Consider the following 25,960-nt stretch of genomic DNA (forward strand, 5'->3'; position numbering starts at 1 on the left):
ATCTCTTAATGATATTTTGAATTTAAAAAGACTTTTAGTTACAAGTCATGTTCACTAATTATACCTAAATATAATATAACCATTTGAATAGCATCCAGCATATAGAGAACAAATTTGATTCTAGGCTTTCACATTGTTTTTGAGCAAGTGCATTTTTATGCTGTTGTATGCTTCAAAAGTCTGATTTTAGAATTTTAACGAATGGAATGCTTCTGAAGCAAAAAATGTGGGGGAAATGATCAGCTTTCAAACCTAATTGCCATGATTACTCTAGCTGTGTAAATAAATTTTTTCTCAAGATAACTGAAAGCTAGAATTGTTGAATAGAAAAATAAAAATTAAAAAATGAGGAAATGTTGAACAAAAAAATTGCATTTTTATTTAAATATTGGCTATTGAATTTTTTTAAGGGTGCTACAGTTCGTAATGAAATGGATTCTGTCATCATTAGTCGGATAGTAAAAGGAGGTGCTGCAGAAAAAAGTGGTCTCTTACATGAAGGGGATGAAGTTTTGGAGATTAATGGCATTGAAATTCGGGGGAAAGATGTCAATGAGGTTTTTGACTTGTTGGTAAGTTGCCCCGGGTAGAAGAATAATTGATAGACTCTCAAAAGCGTCCTTTGTTATTGGACTTCAGAATAAAATATTTAAAGAGCATTTTAAAAATAACTGTTAAGATCTCTATACAATTTCTAGCATAATTTTCCCATGATATAATTGTTTCCACAATATTTATTAGTAGAATTTTATTCTTGTGGGGGGGGAGGTGCTACTGATTTTTTTTCTTTATTACTACCAGGTATATTTTATTCGCCTTTGAAATCACTAATAATAACTCATTCAAAAATATATGTATTAAATGCCTACTGTGTGCTAGCTGCTAGGGAAACAGTAACAAAACAAAGTTCACACCCTCATGATTTTTATGTTCATTTTGGTTTTTCATTACCTACAATTGATTGTTGTTTCCTTAACAATATTAGATAATAACAGTGGTATAGATCTACATTGTTCAATATAATAACCATTAGCTACATGTGCTAGTTATTTCTATTTAAATTAAGTAAAACTTAAAATTCAGTTCCTCATTCTTACTAGCTGCATTTCAGATGCTCAAGAAGCAGTATGTTACTAATGGCTATCATCTGAAGGTGTAGATATAGGAATATGACATTCTGCAATTCCAGTCCACTGATCAGAATTCTGTCATCATAGAAAGTTCTGTTAGACAGTGGTGGTATAATCAGGAGGCCATTTAGAGCCAGCTTTTGAGGGCAATTTATGATCACTTCTTATATACCCCATCAATCAGATTTATATTCTTATTTACTTAATATGAGTTGTTACATTAGAATCTCTCCTATCTGCTGACATCTACTGAAGAATCTAGAAAACATGCTCACATCCTTATTGTCACCCAGTCCCATTCATTGCTTTGATAGCACAAAGTGCCAGTGGTCATTGTTCTTAGCCCTTGTTTTACTGGCTGCTGTCTCTAGATTGAGTACTGCTCCCTGCTATCTCAGGACCAGAAGTGTGATTACTGTCTAGGCTGGAGGTAGCTGAGCAAGGCGGGCAGTGGTGTACAGTTGTCCCTTGGTATCCATGGGGGATTGGTTCCAGGGCCCCCATGGATACCAAAATCCATGGATGCTCAAGTCCCTTACATAAAGTGGCATAGTTTTTGCATGTAAACTATGTACATCCCCCAGTATACTTTAAATAATCTCTAGATTATTTATAATACCTAATACAATGTAAATGCTAAGTAAATAGCTGTTTGCAGGTGGCAAAATCAAGTTTTGCATTTTGGAACTTTCTGGAATTTTTTTCCATCCACGGTTGGTTGAATTCACAGATATGGACCCCATGAATATGGAGGGCCGACTGTACTGGAAAATAATAGAGAAGCTAGCAGTAAGACTCGATACAGTTATAAAATTGAATGACAGAGACAAAGCATCTGGGAAGTAAGAATATTTGTGTACTTGCATCGCTTTTCTAATCCTAGTAAAATTACTATTTTAAATTCTACTGTATTAAAATCGATGTATGTCAGAGTAGATAACCCAGAAGTGCTGCAGTATCTTCCAGTCCTTTACTGTGGAATCTTCCTAAACTTAAACTTAATGGAAGACAAAAACCCAAGACTTATGGGCTAAGTGGCTTTTCCCAGTGGACGAGAGGACCAAAATTGCAGAATGTCATATTCCTGGGTAGCTCTATAATGGAGTCCGTGAAAGGCATAATTTGTGCTTCCTGATAAAATGGGATTCATCTTTTCCAATTTTTTTTTTTTAAGTCTCCTTGGGGTTCCAGAATAGTCCAGTTTAGGGACTATTGATCATAAGATCATGGAATGATTTTCATAAATACAGCTTTTTAAAATAATGTACTTTTTCTGTTACAGTCTGATATGCATGGTACTTTGACATTTGTTCTGATTCCCAGTCAACAGATCAAGCCTCCTCCTGCTAAGGAAACAGTAGTAAGTGATTTTTTTTTAATGTTCATTATTTATTTTCTGATGGCTACTGTTTACTTTTTTCTTAATTAATGAACTTGATTTTTTAAGAGTATTTTTAGGGGACTTCCCTGGTGGCACAGTGGTTAAGAATCTGCCTGCCAATGCAGGAGACACGGGTTCAATCCCTGGTCTGGGAAGATCCCACATGCCACGGAGCAGTTAAGCCCGTGTGCCACAACTACTGAGCCTGAACTCTAGAGCCCGCGAGCCACAACTACTGAGCCTGCGCACCACAACTACTAAAGCCCACACGCTCTAGGGCCCGCCTGCTGCAACTGCTGACCCCGTGTGCTGCAACTACTGAAGCCCACACGCCTAGAGCCCGTGCTTCGCAAGAAGAGAAGCCACTGCAATGAGAAGCCTGTGCACTACAACGAAGAGTAGCCCCCACTTGCCACAACTAGAGAAAGGCTGCGTGCAGCAACAAAGACCCAATGCAGCCAGAAAAAAAAAAATTAAAAAAAAAAAAAAAGAGTAGTTTTAGGTTCACAGCAAAATTGAGCAGAAAGTACAGAGTTCCCACGTAATTCCCACTCTCACACATGCACAATCTCCCCTGCTATCAACATTCTACACCAGAGTGGTGTATCTGTTACATTGGTGAATTGATGGTTTCATTATTACCCGAAGTTCATAGTTTACTTTAGGATTCAATTTCGGTGTTGTACATCCTATGAGTTTTGACAAATGTATAATTACATATATCTACCATCGTAACGTACAGAATAGTTTCACTGCCCTAAAAATCCTCTATGCTCTGCTGATTCATCACTTCCTCCCCCCAACCCATGGCAACCACACTGTCTTGACTGCGATGGTTTACCTTTTCCAGAATGTCATATAGTTGGAATCTTACAGTATGCAGTCTTTTCAAATTGGCTTTTTTTCACTAGGGGTAAGCATTTAAGTCCTCCATGTCTTTTCATAGCTTGATAGCTCTTTTCTTCTTAGCACTGAATAATATTCCATTGTCTGGATATACAACAGTTTACCCACACACCTACTGAAGGACATTTTGGTTGCCTCCAAGTTTTGGTAGTTATGAACAAACACCCCTGTGGAGGTTTTTGTGTGGATATAAGTTTTCAGCTCATTAATACCAAGGAATTGAAAACCTCAAACAAAAACATGCACAGCGATGTTTATCATTTGAGCATCAGAAATGTCACTCTAAATATTTCTTGCACTCAAGTAAACACAGGTAAATTCAGTAGACTTTATTTAAATAAATATGACATATTAATATTTCAAAGTTAGTGAACTCTGAAAAGTAAAAAAAATAGAAAATACTTCTTTTTCAGAATTTTTATGACTTATAATGTTCAACTTTGTCTTTTTCTGTCAGAATAGGTGGGTTTATTTAACTTAAATATGCTTAGTGTAGTGGGAAAAAGTGCTTTTTACAAAGTATGCACAACTCTTAATTTAGAATGTATATTGCTCGTTATGTTAAATACTCTAGCTATAGTAAAAAATTCATTACCATAAAGACTTCATTACCATATGATCCAGCAATTCCACTCCTAGGTATAGATCCTAAGAGAACTGAAGACATACCTCTTTTCAAAAACTCGTACGTGAATGTTCAAAACAGCATTTTTCATAGCAGCCAGAAGGCAGAAACAACTCAGATGTTTGCCAGCTGATGAATGGAAAACAAAATATGGTATATCCATAGAATGGGATATTATTTGGCAGTTAAAAGGAATAAAGTACTGATATATGCTACAACATGGATGAACCTTGAAAAAGTTATGCTAAGTGAAAGAAGCCATTCACAGAAGGCCGTGTATTGGGTTCATTTATATAAAATGTCCAGAATGGGTAAGTCCATAGAGACAGAAAGTAAATTAGTAGTTACTTAGGTGAAAGGGTGGGGATTTAGGAGGGAATAAGAGTGATTCCCAGTCAGTAGGGCTTTGATAAAAATGTTCTAAAATTGTTTGTGGTTGCACGACTCTAAACTTATTAAAAACCACCCAACTGTACACATGGGTGACTTGTATAACATATGAATTATATCTCAATAAAGCTGTTAAAAAGTCGTAGACTTCAGTGTGCTGGATTAACATGGTAGCCTGATGTATTGCATCTGTTACTATTCTTAATTTTTGTACAAGCATAACAATTTGAAAGGGAACACAGTTTAATTTTTTTCTTAATATTTCATCACAGTTATGCTTTATATTTTGGCTATTGTTCCATCTTTTCCCTTTATTGGAACATATGGAAGTCAATGTTGCATTTGCAACCTTCCTTCTGTTTAAAGTTCTTTGTAGGAAGAGAAATGAGGAAATAGTTTGTCTTTGGATTTCAACAGCCTTATTCTCAGTGCACTATTCTTTTCCACATATCTCTCCTATGAACAAGCCCTGAACTTCAAAAGTAGCTATGCAGTGTGAGGAGACACAACAGAAGAAGGTTGGAATATTTGCTTACTTATATGACTTTAACAAGAAAGGGAGAGAAAGGAAAAGAAAAGATGCTAGGCTTATCCCTTTTAGAATACAGCATTTGATGGGTAGAGGTGTTTTCAAAATAGAAATGGTGTGCAATATTTTTTTCCCCTTCATTTCCTCCTTTCATTGAGAAGAACTCTCAATTGCAATATCTCTTGTAAAGTTTTTATCAAACTTAAACAGGTTTGAAATGAACTACTATTATTAATGCTCACATTGAAGATTTCCGCAAGGAAAACAGTGATAGTATATCATAATTTTATTTGGCATATGCAGAATAATTTTATATGGGATTAGTGATTTTAAGAAATAACCATTTTTTAAAATTGAAGTATAGTTGATTTACAATGTTATGTTAGTTTCTGGTGTACAGCAAAGTGATTCAGATATCTATCCTTTTTCATATTGTTTTTCATTATGGTTTATTACAGGGTATTGATTATCTTTCCCTGTGCTATTCAGTAAGACCTTGTTGTTTAACTATTTTATATATAGCAGTTTGTATCTGCTAATCCCAAACTCCTAATTTATCCCTCCCCCACCCCCTTTCTGTTTTGGTAACCGTAAGTTTGTTTTCTACCTCTGTGGGTCTGTTTCTGTTTTGTAAATAAGTTCATTTGTATCATATTTTAGATTTCACATATAAGTGATACCATATGGCACTTGTCTTTCTCTTTCTGACTTCACTTAGTATGATAATCTCTAGGTCCATCCATGTTGCTGCAAATGGCATTATTTCATTCTTTTTTATGGCTGAGTAGTATTCCATTGTATATGTACCACATCTTCTTTATCCATTCATCTGTTGATGGACATTTAGGTTGCTTCCATGACCTGGCTATTGTAAATAGTGCTGCTATGAACACTGGGGTGCATATATCTTTTTTCATATTAGAGTTTAATTAGAACCAATTTATTAAGCATAATTATGGTACAGGTCAGGATCTAGTAAGAGCAACAAAAGGTTATCTTTCTGATGTATGTTTTGTGATGTTAGAAAGAAACATGCGTTTAAGATAACAAAATAGGTGTTATCTGAAACTCCATCATAATCACTTGCTGAATTATAACATTACAAATGGCAAGACTAAGCTGTGTCAGAAGTACTCCCTTATTTGGTAAGTTTCTTTTGTATCACACATAGCAGCCAGGGGTTGATCCATTGATTGCAGTGGACAAAAGTCTTGACACCTTTGTAGTTTAGCTTCCTAGGTTACTGGCACATTTGTCCGAGGAAACATATGCATTGTTTAAACTGCAGTTACCTTCTCCCCGCATTGACTAAAAGAAAAGTTGGAGTTCCCAGAGAAGTGTGTAAAACTTTAGATTATTTCACAATATAATTGAAATAATATTGAAGGGAGGAAATAGAATATTTGAGCCGAAGGCACTTTTTTCGTCTAGTCTAATGCCCAAATATAAACAGGAGTAAATTGAAATGTAGGGGATCACACTAGTTATTAGTGATGGACTATGCACTAGAAGATTCAGAGATTATTGGTTGTCCAATAAGTGTTAGCTGTTATTATGATTACTTACTTTGTGCCAGGCACAATACTAATTGTTTTACATGTGTTATCTCATTTAATCCTTATAGTATCCCTTTTAAGTATAGCTATCTTTATTATTCCCATTTAACAAACATTGCAACTAGAATTAGAAAGGTCAAGTTAATTGCCCAAGCCCACTATTGGTGAGTGACTGAGCCAGGACTAGAATCCATGCCTATTCCAGAACTTTTGCTCTTAACTGCTGTGTAATATACCAGGTACTGTCCCACAAAGCTACTAAATGTTAGAAGGTTTCTGTATTACTGTTTATTATCAGTCCAAAGAAAATAATTACAATACCATGGTAGAAAATTGTAACTATGGGTGAATTAACCTGTTAGTAGCTATATGATATGATAGTGAGTCTGGATTATGAGTACAATAAAAGCATATTATGAGACTTTAGTATTTGAAATTGAGGTAGGATCTCTTCTGTCTGTAGGAGACTTGATAACTCTAATAATGCTGGGAGCATGACTGAAGTCTCTTGATTTTGGGGGTCTGGGCTGGGAGTATGGGAGAAAGATGTAGTTTTAGGGGAATTTAAAGACTTAGGAGGATACTAAAATCACAGTTCAGGGATACAAACCATAGAATTAACCACTAGGCCAGTGGTATTAATAATTGAAATATTATGGGCCCCAAATAATTTTTTTCCTCACAATGAATATCTACTTGATCCCTTTTGTGTACTAGGGCACTGTGCTAATAAGTGCTAGCTTTATAATAATGAACATGACATTAATTATAGTTTGCAGTAAGTGATAAGATGGAAATCAATAGAATATGAACACTGAGAATAAAAGGAGGTGGATTGATTATATAAGGTTGGCAGGAAAGGCCTCCTGGAGGAGGCAACATGAAGCTGAGACCTGTAGAATGAGATGAAGCCAGGCCTGTTAATTACCAGAAGGGCTTTCAGGTATAATTTCTAAAGAACTTTGTGTTTGGAAAGCCTGTAGGAATGGAGCAAAGTAGGGGAGTAGAAAGGTGGGGAGGGAATTCTAAGAGATGAGGCTTGAGAGGTAGATAGGGCCAGGTCAAGTAAGTCTTCTTGGCCATGGCAGGGAGTTTGCATTTCAAATACAGTAACATGGTCTGATTTGTATTTAAAAACAAAACACATCTGGCTGCTGGGTGGAAATTGGATTAGTAGAGCCAATAATGGAAGCAAGGAGATATAGGAAACTGTTGCTGAAGCGATTATAAAGTATGATGTTGACTTTTAAATTTCGATGATAGCAGTGGCAGTGGAGAATATGAATCAGGCTATGTTCTGAAGTAGAAATGACAGGACCTTGTAATGAATGTGGAGAGTAAAGGATAGGGAAGAAGCAAGGATGCTCGAACAACTGGGTGGATAGTGGTGGTGCTTACTAACAGGAAATGTGGAGGAAAAACTGGTTTGGGGAGAAAAATCCAAAGGTTTATTTTATAGATTTGAGATACCTGAGAGGCATTCAGGTAGAGATATCGAATGCATAGAATAGAATATATCATTTTGGAATTCTAAGGAGAGATCTGGGCCATAGTTGTATTTATTGTGGGGAAATCAGGTCAGGGGAGCAGTCTGTTTATATGTACTTTATTTGTTTGCAACAAATTCTACAGATTTTAAACAATGATAGGTTAAGGATTGTTCATAGCCTATGAAGATAACTGGGTTGAAAGGAAAGGTTGAGAACCACTGCCATCCAGTATACTTACTTTTCTCTTAGAGGTATAAAATGTATAATATAATTTTCATCTTAATTTTTTCTCATTTGGAAGAAGATCTGGAATTTTATAATGCAATAAAATTTTTATAAATATTCTATCAGAAGATGAAAAAATATTGAAAATTTCAGTGTACGGTATATTAGATGGACATTCCCTTTCAGGTTAGGGCAGTTGCTCTATTAAGTTTGCTGTTACCCTAAGGCTCGTATTTTTGTCTGCCTACTACTACTAACCATTAACTGGATGCCCCACAGATATCCCAAATGTCTCCTGTTAAAAATGGAAGAGAACAAATAATAAAGATATTCCTTCTTGAATGGGCATCGGAGAGGAGGAATCTCAGGATGAGGAGAAGGAATTTGAAAACTGTTGCTTGACACTGCAAAGGCTTTTCTTGATGCTGCCCTTAGTTTTATAATCTGCCTTATGGTAAAGTTTAGGCCAAAGACAAAATAAGACACACTTTCACTATTTTCTCTTCCATAAGTAATTTTAAAAGTTAGAGATAAATCTAGTATAATAAGAAATACAGAAATAAAAATTACAAGGAAAAGTTATTTTTGAGCATTGAATCCCTTAGGAAAGATGTAAATAAATTAATGAATTCTTATTCCTTTACCGTGTTCCCATCTTTAGGACCTCAAATGTGAATAGCTTACATGTGCTTAAAAAAAAGGGGCAAGGAGAAAAATGTTGGACTGGAAGATAATTGTGTCTAAACAGCCCTGTAATTTAAAATTTAAACAGATGATTTTGTTTGGATTAGAAATCAAACATTGTTTTGGTCAGATACATCATACTGATACTACAGCATTGTTAAACCCTGGAGCTTTCCTATAGGGGTCGGCATCTCTCCTTCATTTAAAAAGGACTCTGTTTTCTTTTGTATGGGAAAGGAAATAAATTAGCCACTAACAGAGCTGAAGAGGAAAGATTGCTGGAGATAACTTCTAGAGCTGATAAGAATTGCAGTGGAATACAGGCATACTTCAGAGATACTGCAGGTTCTGTTCCAGACCACTGCAATAAAGTGAGTCACACTGGGCAAGGAAATAAATTAGCCACTAACAGAGCTGAAGAGGAAAGATTGCTAGAGATAACTTCTAGAGCTGATCAGAATTGCAGTGGAATACAGGCATACTTCAGAGATATTGCAGGTTCTGTTCCAGACCACGGCAGTAAAGTGAGTCACACTGTATCTGCAAAATGCAGTAAAGTGAAACACAATAAAACAAGGTATGCCTATATATAGATAGAAGTCACATAGTACATGTCAAGTCAGTACTCAGACTTTTACTCAGTCAAATGGTTAATTTCCCTGATATGAAATAAACTTTGCTCTCAATTTTACTCCTCTTCCCAGCCTGCACAAAGAGGGGCCTCATTCCAAACCAACTAAATCTGAATAGTCAAGAGGTAAAACCTAAGCAGAGTAGGGAGAAAAGCATCTCTGGGTGATTTTGTTTGGCCTCTGGCAAAGGTCATAGACTTAGGTACAGCGTCCTCACTGGTCTATTTAGTTTCCCTCAGGGTAGTAGTTCCCTGAGATTTTAGGGTACATCTTAAACAGCATGTATGTGACAATTATCCAAGGAACCTAATTAAAATACAGAGTCTGAAAGTTTGAGACGTGGCATAAGAAGTCAGTTTTTTAATAAACATCCTAGCAGGTGTTCTGAGCAAAACAGTTTGAAAACAACATGCTGGGTATTGATTTCAGAAAGTGATTTGATAAAATCATCAATCAGGCTGACAAGTAGTCTGATTTCATGGATCTTTGAAAAGCCTGATAATAAAATGATCTCTCCACCACCATAAATGATGCCTATAATTTCATGTTCAGATTGCCAAGATTGTTTGACTAAAAAGCAACAATTTAAACAGATGTAGAAGCATTATTGATTAACAGGGATGGTACTCAAGCAGAGATTTTTTTTTTTTTAATCATCCTATAGATTCGAGACTTCTCATGCCAGGATTACAAAATTGTATCTATAGTCTTTTTACCCAGTCTCTCAACTGTTTTGACTCACTACTACCCTGTATAACTCTCTAAAATTCATTTTTGGTTTTAACTGACAAAATTTTCAAGATTTTATTAAGAAGTCTGTTTTTCATATCAAGAATAAGGCTGTTTAGGGCACATTCCAGTTGGAATGCAGCAGAACACTGTTAAATTGAGTGAGGTATCTTAAACATACTTAATCCAAGAGTGTGTACTATGTGATTCCATTTATATGAAGTAAAATACAGGGAAACTAATCTATGCTAGAAATCAGGGTGATGTTTACCCTTGGAGGACAAAACTAATCTATGCTAGAAATCAGGATGATGTTTATCCTTGGAGGACATAGCATGGCTAGTGACTGAAAGGAACGTGAGGCGGAGCTTCTGAGGTGCTGGTGATATTCTGGTTCTTGATTTGGGTGCTGGTTACACAGGTTTGTTTTGTTTATGAAAATTAATTGAGCTATACATTTAGGATTTTGTGTACTATTTGAACTTACGTAGTACATCAATGAAAAGCTACCCCCCAAAAAGCAGACTAGCATTTAAGTTCTATATTTTTAACTGAATCACTTGCTTTACTTCAGTGTTGCTCTTTGTATATTGAGACTTAGATTTCCTCGTTTCCTATTTATAGCAGTAAAATATTTTTCTGAAATTAAAAAATACAGTATTCTTTATCTAAAGATACCTTCAAACAAAATTTCTGAAAGAGACTGTTGCTTTCATGAGGATTCTTGGTTATTATAATGGAGGGATATGTATTATATATATATCACTTAAAATGTATTTTATCAAACTTCATATAGTCTCATTATTGATTGAGAATAGTCAATTTTTTAAGTGTTTCAGGAGCTGAAAAAAGATAGTGTTTTCTCATAAAATAGTTTTTGAAGCAGACCAGTATTATCTTTATGATTGGTGGCCTCAATTATGGTTAAGGTAAAAGGCTTAAGGAAAGTCAAATAACAATTGGATAGAAAAGGACTCAGAATTATAAAATTCTTAGGCTGTCAATCAAGTACCTGGCTCACTGAACCCAAACCTGAAATATAACCTATGTGGGGCAGAAAAACTCATTGAATATAGGTGTAGGATTTTGTTAGATGAAAATGGGCTTTTTACAGATTTTGGAAATGCCACATGCCATTTGACCAGCTTGGATAAAAAGTACAGATAGAGGGGTTAAAGAGAATATTAATTCCTTTATACCTCCTAAGAAGTAAGAATACTTTGTTTATCTTATAGAAGTATATTGAAGAAAACAGCATCGGAAAAAACAGCTTTCAGTAAGGTTCATGTGAATTCTTACCTTTAGTGCTAAGAGCGTAACCGTTTTTGGATATGCAAAAACACAGTTAACAAAAATTTTAACTTGTACCACTAGTAATAAAGCCTATGTATAGAACACAATAGGAATGATTATAAACTTGATTTAGATAATTTTAGCAGTTTAGGGTGTCATTATTTATGAACCTGAACATATCCCTTTAGAAGAAACTCTGAAAGAGATTAAGGCACAGTCGCACTGACAGTGTGGTCAAGAAGGGATGATGGCTCCAGGGAAACTGACACTCACCTGCTTAGATGACAGATGTGGTGAGGTTTACAGTCTACCTTTCCTGGTAGTAGTGGTTTAGAAATTACATACCTTACTGCAGAGTCATTGTTTTCACAGGTCAGGAATGGAAGGGGAGGGAGTCTGTATTACATTCCTTCTGCTTCTATCAAACCTTTGAGGCCCCTTAGCACCTCAGCTTGTTAGCAGCTAACAGTGCAGTGTTTTGCATACTCTTGTACATGTTTGCAATCAACAGGACTGTCTTAACTGAAGAAAACAGATGAGTCTGGGAAAATTCTGCTCCCAAAATACAGTTACTAAACTAACCTCCCTTCTTTCAATTCATAATATCTTTGCACTAATGAAAAATGTAACATTTTAATTATATTTATGCTGAATATTGTGTGTTGCCATTTCATTATTGTTGTTTTTACTTTTACCCTTTTTATCTTTTAGATCCATGTAAAGGCTCATTTTGACTATGACCCCTCAGATGACCCTTATGTTCCATGTCGAGAGTTAGGTCTGTCTTTTCAAAAAGGGGATATACTTCATGTAATCAGTCAAGAAGATCCAAATTGGTGGCAAGCCTACAGGGAAGGGGATGAAGATAATCAGCCTCTAGCTGGGCTTGTTCCAGGTAAGAGACAGTATAGTAGAAAGTACAAAGTTTAAAAAAACATTTAAAATACAAATCTTCAAAGAGGAAAACTCACTTTTTCATGCCTTTTAAAAAATGATGTAATTACTTTTTCACGTCATTGATTTTTATGTTGTGTCTGTAACATAAGTATCTTGAATATAAATTAACCAATTTGTTGGGCTTTAGAATGGAATTGCGATATAATCTCGTCAGCCAATCCCATGTTGTGCTACATTCACTGTAGGTACATTGAGACTACCCTGTTTTCAAGGCAACAAAACTTGTATTGAACAACAAAAGCATCAAGGCAACAAAACTTATACTGTTAACAAGAGATTATCATCAACTGGGGCATCAAACTTGATATCTAAATAGGAATTTGTTAAGATGCATCACTTTATAAGGAATCAGGAGAGTAAGACTACTGAATTTATCTCTCCTAAGATATCTGAGGGTGGAAATAGGATGCCCCCAACTTTTCATTGAAGAAAACTCTCTAATTTAGACTATACTAAAATAAAACTTTAGCTCACATTGGACATTAAGATTATTAAGGGAACATATTTCTTCTAAAGAGTGAAGATGATGCTTAATGGAATGAAGTGTATAGATGTAATTTTTCCTACAGATTGTTCCTGCAGTTCCCAGGATGTGGGTATGGTGGAATGAGGGAAACAGAACCAAGGAAAGTATAATAAGATATTAGTGAAGGCAAAGGAATACTTACAGTATGATGAAATGGGAATAAAGTGATAATTCATCAGCTTATTCACTCAAAAAATACTGTTATATCAGCACTGTATAAGGCACTGAGATAAGCTTCTCTTTCATATTTGACTTTAAAGCATATCTGTTAATACTTTAATTATACATTAAAACAATATGTATTTTTGTGTGTGTGTGTGCCCTACTTTATAATACTTACATGGAATTGTCTATTACAGTACTTTGTACCGTATATTCTCAGTTTGTAAACTTCTAGGCCAGTGACTACATCTTACTTATTCTTTTAAATTTCGGCAGTATCTGCTAAATTAATAAATAGGTGGTTTTTAAAAATAGTTCTGCCAGAACTGGTGCTTCTGAATTAGACCTTCTAAGGCTCTTTTTTTTTTAAAAAAACTCTTCCAAACTTTGTCTTTTGCCTATAACATTTTTTAGGGATTATACCTCCTATTAAACCTTAAGATTTTAAGCATAACAGATTTGGCTATAGAATTTGGCTTACGATGAATGTGACTACAAGTAATACATTATGTGTATAATAAAGTTACAGCCACAAATCATCTGCTTTAAAACCCCAAAGCTGGAGATTCTGTGTATACTGGCTCATATATCAAGGAAGGAGGAATGGGCTTCTTATATTAAGTTCAGAGGATGATACTATACCCTTGATTCTTCACAGTAACAGTTACAGGAGCATTCCTCTAGAATCCTGGGGTAGTGGGCAGCCATCATGGTTCATAGTGCTTGTGCCAGATATCAATTTGATATCTTTCACCATGTCAGCTTTAGCCCATAAATACTTAGAACTAATATCTATTGACTGATTGATTACATTGAGTTTCTGAAAATATATAGATAAATCAAGGAAATTTTAATGGTATCATTTGTAAGTCTTTTTATAGGACAAATAAATAGACCCACATTAGTTTGAGTTTGACAGTTTTCTGTCAGAAGGATTTCTAAGAGGTTATAATGTCCATCTCCCACTAATGTCTGCTTCTATTTCAAAAACAGTCTACATATGTGTGTACTATAAAAATGTGCCATAGCAGTACATTACTGTAATGTTTTAAAACATTTTAATATGTAAATTATTTAAATTATTTTGTTCTTTTTTTCTAAATCTGTTGAAGTCAAATACTTTTTTAAAAAATTTAATGCTCTTAAAAATTTCCCTATAGTCATAGCTACTTGTTTTATCTAGAAACACAATCTATACAGCCTCTGGAGATAACTTGATTTCTTTTAATGCTTTTTATATATATCAAACTCAATACTGTTTTTGCTTGTGCTCTTATAAAATGCACTAAGTTCAACAGATTATCCCGACATAGATGGAATTTGCTTATTGATTTTTAAGAATCTCTGGCCTGAAATGGAAAGAATTAAATATAAAAATTAAATATAAAAGTAGAACTCTAATTCAGAATTTTCTAACTAAAACCACTTTTATCCTTCAGAAAAAAAATACATTTGATTCTAAGGTAGATGTCTGAAAAGAACATGAAAATCAGAAACCTTGAAAGCCTCCTATATTAAAATCTTAATCCGGAGAGGAAAAACGTAATAGGTTTTTCATTTATTTGTATCATGGGTAGCTTAAGGTAAAAATGAAAAATCTTTAAAGCTTATACATACATACAAAGAAAAAGAGGGATTGAAAATGATAAATGCAAGGGAATATGTTGAATGGTGTCTTGGAATCAAAAACTGGTGAATGTTTACATATTATTTTGGAAAGTTAACTCCTAGAATTAATTTGCTTGATTTGCAATAATTCAAATGATCAGAACCATTGTAACATCCAGCACAGTGCTTTCCACATAGTAGATGCTAAATGAAAACTTTGTAAAAATTGAGCTATTAAATTTTCTAGCACTGGTTTGTTATTTATCTTTTCTAATAGATGATATATAGTCCAGTAATACATGTTCTAGGATTGATTGAGAGCAAGGTTGAGACTTAATACTTTAACTGTTTGGAGCTTATAATCATAGTTGACATACTCTCATGTGGTGGCAGGAGGATTTAGAAGGGAATATAAATGAAGAGTTACTTCTGGTGTTGTCCCTTGATTTAAAAAAAAATACTTCTATCCTTTTGACTTAACTATTTTACTCTTTTTCCTTTCTGCTTATTAGGGAAAAGCTTTCAGCAGCAAAGGGAAGCCATGAAGCAAACCATAGAAGAAGATAAGGAGCCAGAAAAATCAGGTTGGACACTTATATTTGACATTGAGGTTTCTTGGGTCTTCCTCTGGAATCAGGTTTAGATTTACGTATCAGAACTGTCAAGAAAGATGTATTCATGGCAAGAGTGATGTGAGAAGCAAAACTGATTACCTTAGGACTGTAAAGGAAGGAGAGGATTTAAGTATTAAAGATTATCTGTCTCTGATGTGAGATTAATGGAAAATTATAACTACTTCTCTGAAAAATAGTTCTTCTATGAACAATGTAACACGTGTCTATAAATTTAAATTTAAAACTATTTGAGTTCTTCTATTTGAAATATGTAGCTTTATTCAAGGAAACAAATACCACATTTATACTTATGTTTTTGATTCTCAACAGGAAAACTATGGTGTGCAAAGAAGAATAAAAAGAAGAGGAAAAAGGTTTTATATAATGCCAATAAAAATGATGGTAAGTTCCACTCTCAGATATAGTTGTATTTATATCCGAAAGAGGTCCATATCTAACACTTGAAAGAAATTAAATTGATATTTTCTAGGAATTTTATTTCTGGTCCTGGCCTCTTAATGTAACATGTGTGCTTAATAAAGCCATTTAGCAGAAATTATTTTCTTTTGGAATCCTATGAGGAATGCACAGTTTTAAATTCTGAGAAAAACTGGTATAAAAATTATAGTACAATTTAGCATGTACAGTGTTATATTGATAGTTTCCTCATAAATTTTTTCCTACTTAAACTCTTTATTTGCAAAATTAATACATGTTTCTAACAAATTCTAACAATATAGCTGTATTTTAAGTAAAAAATGAACATTTTGTCTACAGTAACTCATGTCACCAAGGCAACCCATTCCATAGAGCCTGCTTACTGAGTCAGGCACACAGGAGAGTTTTTTGTTCTATTTTAATTTATTGTTAAGATTAAAAAATTTTTAAGTTGTAGCTTCTCTTAAAATCAAAAGCTCTAGTAACACTGGGCTCATATTCCCACATGACACTGGTCTGCTGGACCTGAATGATGGCTTTTGCCTTTATACTGGGCACCTACTTAGTTCAGCAGTCTCCGCCACATCCAATTTTTTATAAACCCAGCCTGATTTAGTGCTTTCATTACCTTCTTGGTTGGTCCTTATGGACTTTAGAATTGGCTACCCCTTCTTTTAATTCACATTAGAAACAAGCCAAATAATAAAGCAAAGGAAGTCTTTAACTTCTTACACAATTTATAAGGCTTATTTTTATTCTCTCAATACCTTGAAAATTTCTTACGTGGCATAAATTAAACTAGTGAAAATAAAATGTTATAGATTATTGGAAAATTTGATACAAAACTAAACCTGAGATTCCATGTACTATAATAAAATTTTTTTTCCCAAAATAAACATTCTTAATGCTAATTGATAGATTATGTAGCTAAGAAGATTTATTGGAATTTTAATCTTTTCCTCTATACTTGGGTAAGTGATTAATATCTGTTTCTTTATCTTTTGAAATATACTAAAATTAACTGGTTCAGCTCTAATAGCTGTTATAATATATCTACGTCTGTGAGTCAAAATGCTTCCACAGTCTGATTGTACATGTTAGAAGAAGGAACTTAGATTTTTCAGAGGGAAAAGCGTTTTGAGAAGGGAAGGAATTACATTTCTGTTCATAGTGCTGTTATCATAATTAACATTTTTATTAATAACTATCATTTATAATAACTTCTATTTCAGGGGCAGTAACCTTCATCCATTTAGTTCTCAAAATAAATTCCTTGAGATTACAGATTAATGAATTCAAGTTCAGATATGAAAGTGGCCTGCTTAAGTTCTTACAGCTAATACATGGTTGAGTTGGAGTTTAAACAACTAGAGTTTGAGTTCCTGCTCTGTGCTCTGTGCTAAGCACTGACAAGATTAAGATGGTCCCCTGCCCCCATGGAACTTATAGCTGACCGTCTGACTACACATCACCCAGTTAGGTGAAGTAATATGATTGAGAAGATAGCAGGTCGCTAGTTGTCTGCCTTTGTTCTTACCACTTGATAGCTCTGATTTCATCTGGATTATGGGCTTTAGGAATGTTACCCCACCTGTTATAATTTATACCTCTTCTTGAATCATGATCTCAGGTTAGTATTAGTATTCCAGAATAAAGTAAACATAAGTGTAGAAAGTTGGATAGCATAGATATGCTGTGTTTTCAAGTTATATGATCACAGAAAAGTATTCCAGCTTTCTCTGATAACACTAGTTGCAGCACTATTTGTAAATGTTTGTCTATGCCAGGTATTGTTTTCAGCATATACATTGTCTTCTCCTTAAACCAACCCTCTAATTAAAGTATTAGTATCCCCATTTTACAAAAATGACAGATATTATTCTCATTAGTTTATCCCTTGGTGCCTCACCCTCTGTCAAAGTATTGGCTGCAAACTAGCTATTTTATATGAATCAGTATAGTTATATTGTATTAAACATTCAAACACAGTATGAAACGAGAAGCAATAAACATTTCTAGAAGGATTAATATATTATTTGATTTATTTTCATAATCCTGGCAAGGATATAATGACATGGGAAAATACTCATGATATAATGCTACCTGGTTATTACTATCTTGATCCCAAAAGTTAAGCATTTTTAATGATGATAACTTGCGCTTTTTTTCAATTTTTTGAAAGATCTATGAGTATATCTTTATTACATGGCAATAATTCCGTCTGAAGGGCTTAACTTTTTCTTTTTCAAAGATTATGACAATGAAGAGATCTTAACTTATGAGGAAATGTCACTTTATCATCAGCCAGCAAATAGGAAACGACCTATCATTTTGATTGGTCCACAGAACTGTGGCCAGAATGAATTGCGTCAGAGGCTCATGAACAAAGAGAAAGACCGCTTTGCATCTGCAGTTCCTCGTAAGTTTGGATGCATTCCCATTTTCCTGTGCTTTTCAGCTTACCACCTTAGAACCTAACTGTGTAGGGAAGTTTTCCACCCATTTCATCAAAAGAGTGTTGTCCAAGAAAGAGGAACTTTGTTTTAACCAAATCTTTTGAGAGTTTGCTATTAAAGATAGTCACTCTTGATAAATATACATTTTTCCTAAGAGTATGGTACTAATTACTTTCTAAATGAATTTCAATTTGGGCATCTTACAATGCCCTGCTCAGTATGGAATCAGCTCCTGGTTTTTTTAACTGATGCAGAAGATAGAAATTTAGACCTAATTTAGACCTAATTTCTGAATACAGAAGTTCTGTTTAAAGATTGTATAGTACCTAATCTTATGGAAAAACTGAGTGATAGTATTTTATTTTACTTTTAAAATTTATTTATATTTATTTTTGGCTGCGTTGGGTCTTCGTTGCTGCGCGTGGGCTTCTCATTGCGGTGGCTTCTCTTGTTGCAGAACACGGTCTCTAGGCACATGGGCTTCAGTAGTTGTGGCACACGGGCTCAGTAGTTGTGGCTTGCGGGCTCTAGAGTGCAGGCTCAGTAGGTTGTGGCGCATGGGCTTAGTTGCTCCACGGCACGTGGGATCTTCCCAGACCAGGGCTCAAATCCGTGTCCCCTGCATTGGCAAGCAGATTCTTAACCACTGCACCACCAGGGAAGTCCCCAGAGTGATAGTATTTTAAATGAAATGCAAGATGAAGTAATTTGGAGTGTAAGCATAAAACATATTAAATGTAACGGTTATTAAGATACTAAAAACACAGTTTTGTGCATTTCTCAATCTAGAAATAAAACCAGTCAGTGTTAAATTAAACACATGGGGGTCTAACATTTCCTTAATTCATTATTTTTTAGTTTGTATTACAAAATAAACATTTTTTCTGACTAGCAGAATTATCCCTCATCCTTACTCTGATCCACGTCCGTGATTTTTACCTGATTTTGTTTGCCTAGATACAACTCGGAGTCGGCGAGACCATGAAGTAGCCGGTAGAGATTACCACTTTGTTTCACGGCAGGCATTTGAGGCAGACGTAGCAGCTGGAAAGTTCATTGAGCATGGTGAATTTGAGAAAAATTTGTATGGAACCAGCATAGATTCTGTACGACAAGTGATCAACTCGGGCAAAATATGTCTTTTAAGTCTTCGTACACAGGTAAAACTGTTTTGGTTTAGGGTGTTGAACTTGAGGACATTTTTCACAGAGTAATTTTTAGTGGAAACTGTATTTTGGTCCAAGAACCACAGGACCTAATTAAGTTCTCATACAGTTTTTTCACACTGATTCCCTACGAATTTAAGTTGCTAAATCTCTTTCAGTTTCCTCTGAGGGGAAAATACATATATTCCCTACTTACATATATGTACATGTACATGTTTTCTGAAACTTAAAATACAGTAACTGTAGTGCTGGTATAGTACTTTAGTATTTTAAAGATTGTAAAAGAATTTCCCTTTCCTGATTCTTATATGAGAAAAATTAGAATAATTAGAGGTCATTTTTATGGTTTTAAATGACATAGTTCAAGTATTAGCAAGTATCATAATGAGTGCTGGGTTGTATCTAACGAAATGTCCACTGTTCTATTATCTGTCATACAAAAGAACACCTTCAAAAATTACTAACAATTGCTTTTTAGATTTCCATTAAAAATAAAATAATTTTAGATATTTGGGATTTTTAAATTGTGTTTGTTGTGAAATTTTTTTTTTCTTTTTCTACATTGTACAACTTTAGCATAAAACTTTCCTTAATGTGGTGGAACCTACTGTGTATGTCAACTCACAAGACATAGGCAGTGGTCATTAAAGAGATGTATATGAAAGAGAATTGAGGGACTTCCCTGGTGGCGCAGGGGTTAAGAATCCGCCTGCCAGTACAGGGGACACGGGTTCAAGCCCTGGTTTGGGAAGATCCCACATGCCGCGGAGCAACTAAGCCCGTGCACCACAACTACCGAGCCTGCGCTCTAGAGCCTGTGAACCACAACTGCTGAGCCCGTGTGCCACAACTACTGAAGCCCATGTGCCTAGAGCCCGTGCTCCACAACAAGAGAAGCCACCACAATGAGAAGCCCACACACCACAACGAAGAGTAGCCCCCTGCCGCTCGCCACAACTAGAGAAAGCCCGCACACAGCAACAAAGACCCAACGCAGCCAAAGATAAATAAATTTATTTTAAAAAAAAAAGAGAGAGAGAGAATTGACTCCAAAATGGCTTTCCTGAAATAGTAATTAGGTTTTCTTTATTTTTTAGTGAACAAAAGAGCTTATTAGTCTCTGCTGTTTCAATTATAAATATCAGACTTAAGAGAAGCATTGATGTTTTTACTAAATTCCTTCAGAATTCTTTATATTATTTTGGCTAACAGATTTACCAAAGAACTTAGAGTAGTTAAGCATATTGTCTTAATTACTGTTTTTAAGATAGAAAAGGACATGTCCCTATAATCCCCATTTTTGTAGAGTGCTTCAATTTAGGGATATACATTGATGCAAAGGCAAGGTGAAAACCACAGTCTCTTATTTCAGACAGTATGCTTTTTCTTCTTGGATGTGCTTTTCCAGAATTTTCTTTTGTATGTGTATGTGAAGTTTTTCTCTGATTCTTTTTGCATTTAGACCCTGGCACATGGTAAGGTGACTGCTCATTTGTAATTCCTTCAAAATGGATTTTTAATATGGTTATTTTCATCTGTGTGTGATCTTATTAGCAGGGTATTTTATCATCACATAGTTGTAATTCTTCATTAATTTTATTTCATTACATAAAAAGAGTAAGCCAATATTCTGTGTGTGTTATAGGTACACAATATATTCTTATATTGAATGGTTAAAATCTATCTTTTCTTTACAGTCATTGAAGACTCTCCGGAACTCAGACTTGAAACCATATATTATCTTCATCGCACCCCCTTCACAAGAAAGACTTCGGGCATTATTGGCCAAAGAGGGCAAGAATCCAAAGGTAAAGTTATTATACTGTCATACTATTCCATTGAAAGTAACATGAAACAGTCATGGCTTAATATGTCAAAGTGCTTAAAAACTACATCAGCTTAGGCTTTCAAACTGATTATTCTTTCTGCCATATCACTTTCCCCAAAACTGCCACAGTTGCCTTTGGTTGGACTTCAGCAGCTCTCCAAAGCGGGGGGGCTTCTCTTGTTGTTCCGCATACATTCCCTATTATCACTCCAAATGTATGGTAGTAATACACACATTTTTATGTATTACTACCATAATATACATACAGTAATACATACATCTTTGGCATTTCTTAAAACTTCCTTAAACTTCTTCACACAGATCTATGTTATTTCTAACAAGGATTAGGTAACACCCTCCCCCCACACCAAATATTCTCAGCAGATTCTTAGGGATTACCCACTTTTATCTGCAGATAGTCCACATATGCAAGGAGCCAAACTTGAGTCCTCTTGCTTTTCTCTTCTTTTTTCTCATTGAAATTTTATGTTCTGTTTGTCTTCTGCCTTTGATCTTTTTGTATGATCTGAAATGGAAAAATGTTTTTAGTCATTATTATTTTTTTTGCCAGAATATAGTCAAATTTTATTTTATATGTTATAAGGTACAAACATATGATGCCAGAGATTGTACTTTAAATTTGGCATTGAAAAAATATAATTTGGAAATAGAAATAATTATTCAAAGTTCCATAATGTATTACTCCTCAGATTTGAAATTCAAAATCTGGCATTCCTTTCGTATGCCCCAAGATATCAATCAGCATGAGGTTGTGAATCTTGTGTTGCAACATGCAGCAGAGAATTCATCTTTGAATCCTTTAACTTTGAGCAACACTTAGTTTTCTTTAGTTTCATAGCAGAAAATAGCTACTCACAAACATAAGTACTTCCAAACATGGACAGAATCTTTGCATAATGGTTTTTATATTTAGGGTAACCACTCCCAAGATATCTGTAGAATTCTGGGATTCCAACATCATCATATTTGGCTTTCAGTGTAGTGTTGACCTGCAATTCAGTAACTTCCATTTGTAGCTCTTTATTCGCATTATTAATACTAATTGAGAAAGGAGAACTGAACAATATTAGTTCATTCTCATAAAGTTGGAAAAGTCAGAGAACCTTTTTTGGAATTGAGTCTTCAACTCTTTAATTTGGGGAATGTAGTTCAGGCTGTCATTTTCATTTTCAAAAACTAATTTCATCGTAGGAAAGTGGGCCAGATTGTTCCTTCCCAAATGAGTCTCCCGAAGACACAGTTTCACTAGGAATGAGCCAACTGAATCATACATTTGTGTCACCACTTGTGAACGCCTTTGCAGAGAAATATCCAACATGTTTAGATATGTTATAATAATGTCAACCAAAAAGGTTAAGTCTCTGACCCAATCTTTGCTCGTAAGCTGAGGCACAGATTTTCCTCTAGAAGACATGAAAAAGTCAATTTCCTCCAACTGTTCAAAAAGCTGCCTTAGGACCACACCACAATTCAGCCACTTAAGTTCCATAGAGCAGAACATGTTTCCATATTGTGCGTCTAACTGATTAAACAAAGCACCGATTTTTGTGGTCCGAGCCATGGGAGTGTATCCAGGTTATGGTATAAACTATGTCCATGACGTGATCCATTTTTAATCTTTTAGCACAAAGTGACTCCTGGAGAATGAGACCATGCAGAGACTTAAGTTCCTTGTCTTGGCAAAGCCCTGACACTTTAGATTTCAGTTTTGTAACTAGTTCTTTAACACTAACCATCACAGAGTCACCATCTGTGCTAATACTTACCAACTTTGACCAGTCCACGTTAAATTTTTTAAGACTTTTCTCATCACGTAAAACTATTTCCTGATGTTGTGCCTGTTATGGGAACCATGTCCAGAAGTTCTTCGGTCACATCAAAAGTTTCATTGACACCATGAATAAATACAGCTACGTGGGGGGCGTTATTTCCATCCACGCCTTCCTGAGCTACAATGGAAAGAAGCCACAAATGATTCAGCTTTTTCTTGCAACTTGTCCTGCAAGTTCTCAGTCGTATTGTTAACGTGCTGGGCAACAGCATTACCAGTTAGTCTTATGTTGGCAAATGCTTGTCTCTGTTCAGGGTACATGATTTCTGCTGCACTCAACAGACAGTCTTTGATAAACTCGCCATCTGCAAGAGGTTTTGCTGACCAGGCAATTTTCTCGCTTAATACATAACCACATTTCATGGCAGCATCACTTATTTTATTCACGTTCAAAAGCAAATCATGTTGAAATTTCAGTCTTTTTTTTCAGTTCGTTGAATTTTCTATCACACATCTTTTCTGTAAATCCATCGTGGTTCCTATGATGGTTGCTTTCATAATGGTGTTTTAGGTTACATTCTCTCGACACAGACAGACTTTGTTTGCATATTAAACATGTAGGAACATTTTTTACCTCCACAAAGAAATAAGCTCTCTCACATTTTTCTTGAAATGCATGACTTTCTTGTTCTTTCGTTTTCCCATTCTCCAAGTGCTCTTTTTTCCATCTCTTTCATCTTGGCCTTGGCTTTTTTCTCCGACAAGGTCCAGAACTACAGCAAGCCCACTGATCTCTGTTCCTTGCTTCTCTTCCAAGGCTCGCTGTGCATCGGCCTGTGACTTGAAGTCAATATAGGCGATCCTTTCACTCATCCTATCCTTGCTCACCAATCTGATTTGAAAAGCATCCTAAAACACTTCTATTAATTCATGCTGAGTGACTTTGTCAGGCAGGTTCTTGATCAAAAGTGTTTTGGCATTTTGATCTTTCTTTGTTTCCTTTCCCTTTTGTTTCTTCAATTTAATTTCATATCCAAGGAGCTTTGTTTCACTAAGTTCCAGGGCTTTTTCCTGGTCATCAGCAGATTTAAAATTCACTAACCAAATCTCCTTCTACTTTCTGTTTTTTGGTTTCAGTGGAAGCCTTCTGTTTGGTCATTTCCTTCTTCTGTTTATCAGGTGTTTTCTTCATAGGCTCTTCATCCTCCTCAGAGTTCTCATGTCTCTGCTCATGGTCCTTGAGCTTGGCACTCCTCCTGTCTTTTGGCAAATTGGCCCCTGTGGCTCCCTTCCTGTGTGGTGATATTAATTTCTCAGCAAACATGGGAGCCAGAAATTTTTTTTTCGATTTTATTTCCTGGAGCAGTAGCAACCTTCCTACCATTCTTAGGGACGACAGCCTCATCTCTGCTGCCATTGTCATTATCTTCTGACATCTCATCTTCCCCATCTTCTGTCTCCTTTAGGGAAAGACTCATTTTCTTCAGTTCACCTTGATTTGTTTTCCTCTCCAGACTGAGAACTCATTGTTAACGGGACCAGCTTCCATCTCTACCCCCATCAAAATTAACAACATAAATAAGGAGTCTAAAGCCAGAAGCTTTAACCATCACTTCCCAAATTAACCCGCGCAGTGTCGTCCCTGACGAGTTCTCCTCCCTTTAAGGCTATCGCTGGTGTAGACCCCTGCCCACTCAGAGCCCTGCAGGCCACCACACGCAGCCAACCAGGACTGGACGCCCAGGAGAAGCCTGCAGCAGCCCGCCCGCACCGACAGGCCAGGAAGGCCCTCTCAGCGGCTGCCCAGGACTCTAGGCCCCAGGCAGCTAATTATTTGAGATGCTGGATGTGGTTGAGTTAGTCCATATTATACCAAACAGTACTAAAAATTAAATGATAATATATTGATATATGAGTCAGAAAGCATTGACATTTTATTTAAATGTATGAAATGAAAACCGTCAAGTGACATGCTATATCAAAGTAACAAATACCCTTCCTTGTTTTTTGCCGATTTCCTAAAAATTCCTATTTTACAAAGGAATCACTTAGATCCCGTTTCATCTGTTATGCCTTTAAATCTCCTTAAAAGCCATAAAAGCACATAATAATACTCCTCCCTAAAATCTCCTCAAAAGTCTTTGATTCTTGACTGTTCACCTCACCCACCAGCCCTCCTTCTTCCTCCCCAAGGTATCTTTTTCTGTTCTGGGTCTACCTAACATTTGTTATTCAGTCTATATGTGAAGGTGGTATTTTTCAGTGTCTTCGACATCAGGGACTTTCCTCTCCTTTGTGTTGAGCATAATTCTGGTTGCTTTGTTTAGGCTAAGTAGGCCAGCTGGTTAAAGTAGTGTTTCACTCATTTTTCATTTTTGTAACACAAGTGCAAGTTCATAAATAAGTGGGGTCAGAGTATCTGCTGTCCTAAGCACTTGAGATGATACAAAAGAAATCTGAGACATAAAGTGGGGGAGGTGGTGGTGGTGGGATGAACTGGGAGATTGGGATTGACATATAGACACTAATATGTATAAAATAGATAACTAATAAGAACCTGCTGTATTAAAAAACTAAAATAAAATTCAAAAAAAAAAAGAAATATGAGACATGGTTGCTGGCTGTTCTTGAGGAGGATCACATATAATAAGGAAAACTAGATCGATAGTCTATGAAACTTGGTGCCCAGTTACCTACTTTGGTAGACCAGAAATACTGTAGTGGTTCCAGGAGAGGGATGCACATAAAGGACCAAAATGGATCCATTTTACTTGTTCAACCTAATTTTCTATTTTCTGACATGCACACTTATTTTTTGTTAGGTTATTCTTCTCCAGCAAGAA

At 35.5% G+C, this 25,960-nt stretch overlaps 1 protein-coding gene across 1 annotated transcript in view; it reads left to right on the plus strand.

Annotated features, from left to right (window-relative positions):
* The window catches only part of MPP5 (membrane palmitoylated protein 5), a 103,154-nt gene that overhangs the window by 69,049 nt on the left and 8,145 nt on the right, over positions 1–25,960 (plus strand). The window contains 8 exon segments of the mRNA XM_036844044.1: positions 411–572; positions 2,413–2,490; positions 12,282–12,465; positions 15,336–15,407; positions 15,768–15,839; positions 18,127–18,294; positions 19,289–19,491; positions 21,195–21,305. Coding sequence (XP_036699939.1) covers positions 411–572; positions 2,413–2,490; positions 12,282–12,465; positions 15,336–15,407; positions 15,768–15,839; positions 18,127–18,294; positions 19,289–19,491; positions 21,195–21,305 — 1,050 coding nt within the window.

The sequence above is a fragment of the Balaenoptera musculus genome, chromosome 2 (assembly GCF_009873245.2).
Source record: "Balaenoptera musculus isolate JJ_BM4_2016_0621 chromosome 2, mBalMus1.pri.v3, whole genome shotgun sequence".
Lineage (NCBI taxonomy): Eukaryota > Metazoa > Chordata > Mammalia > Artiodactyla > Balaenopteridae > Balaenoptera > Balaenoptera musculus.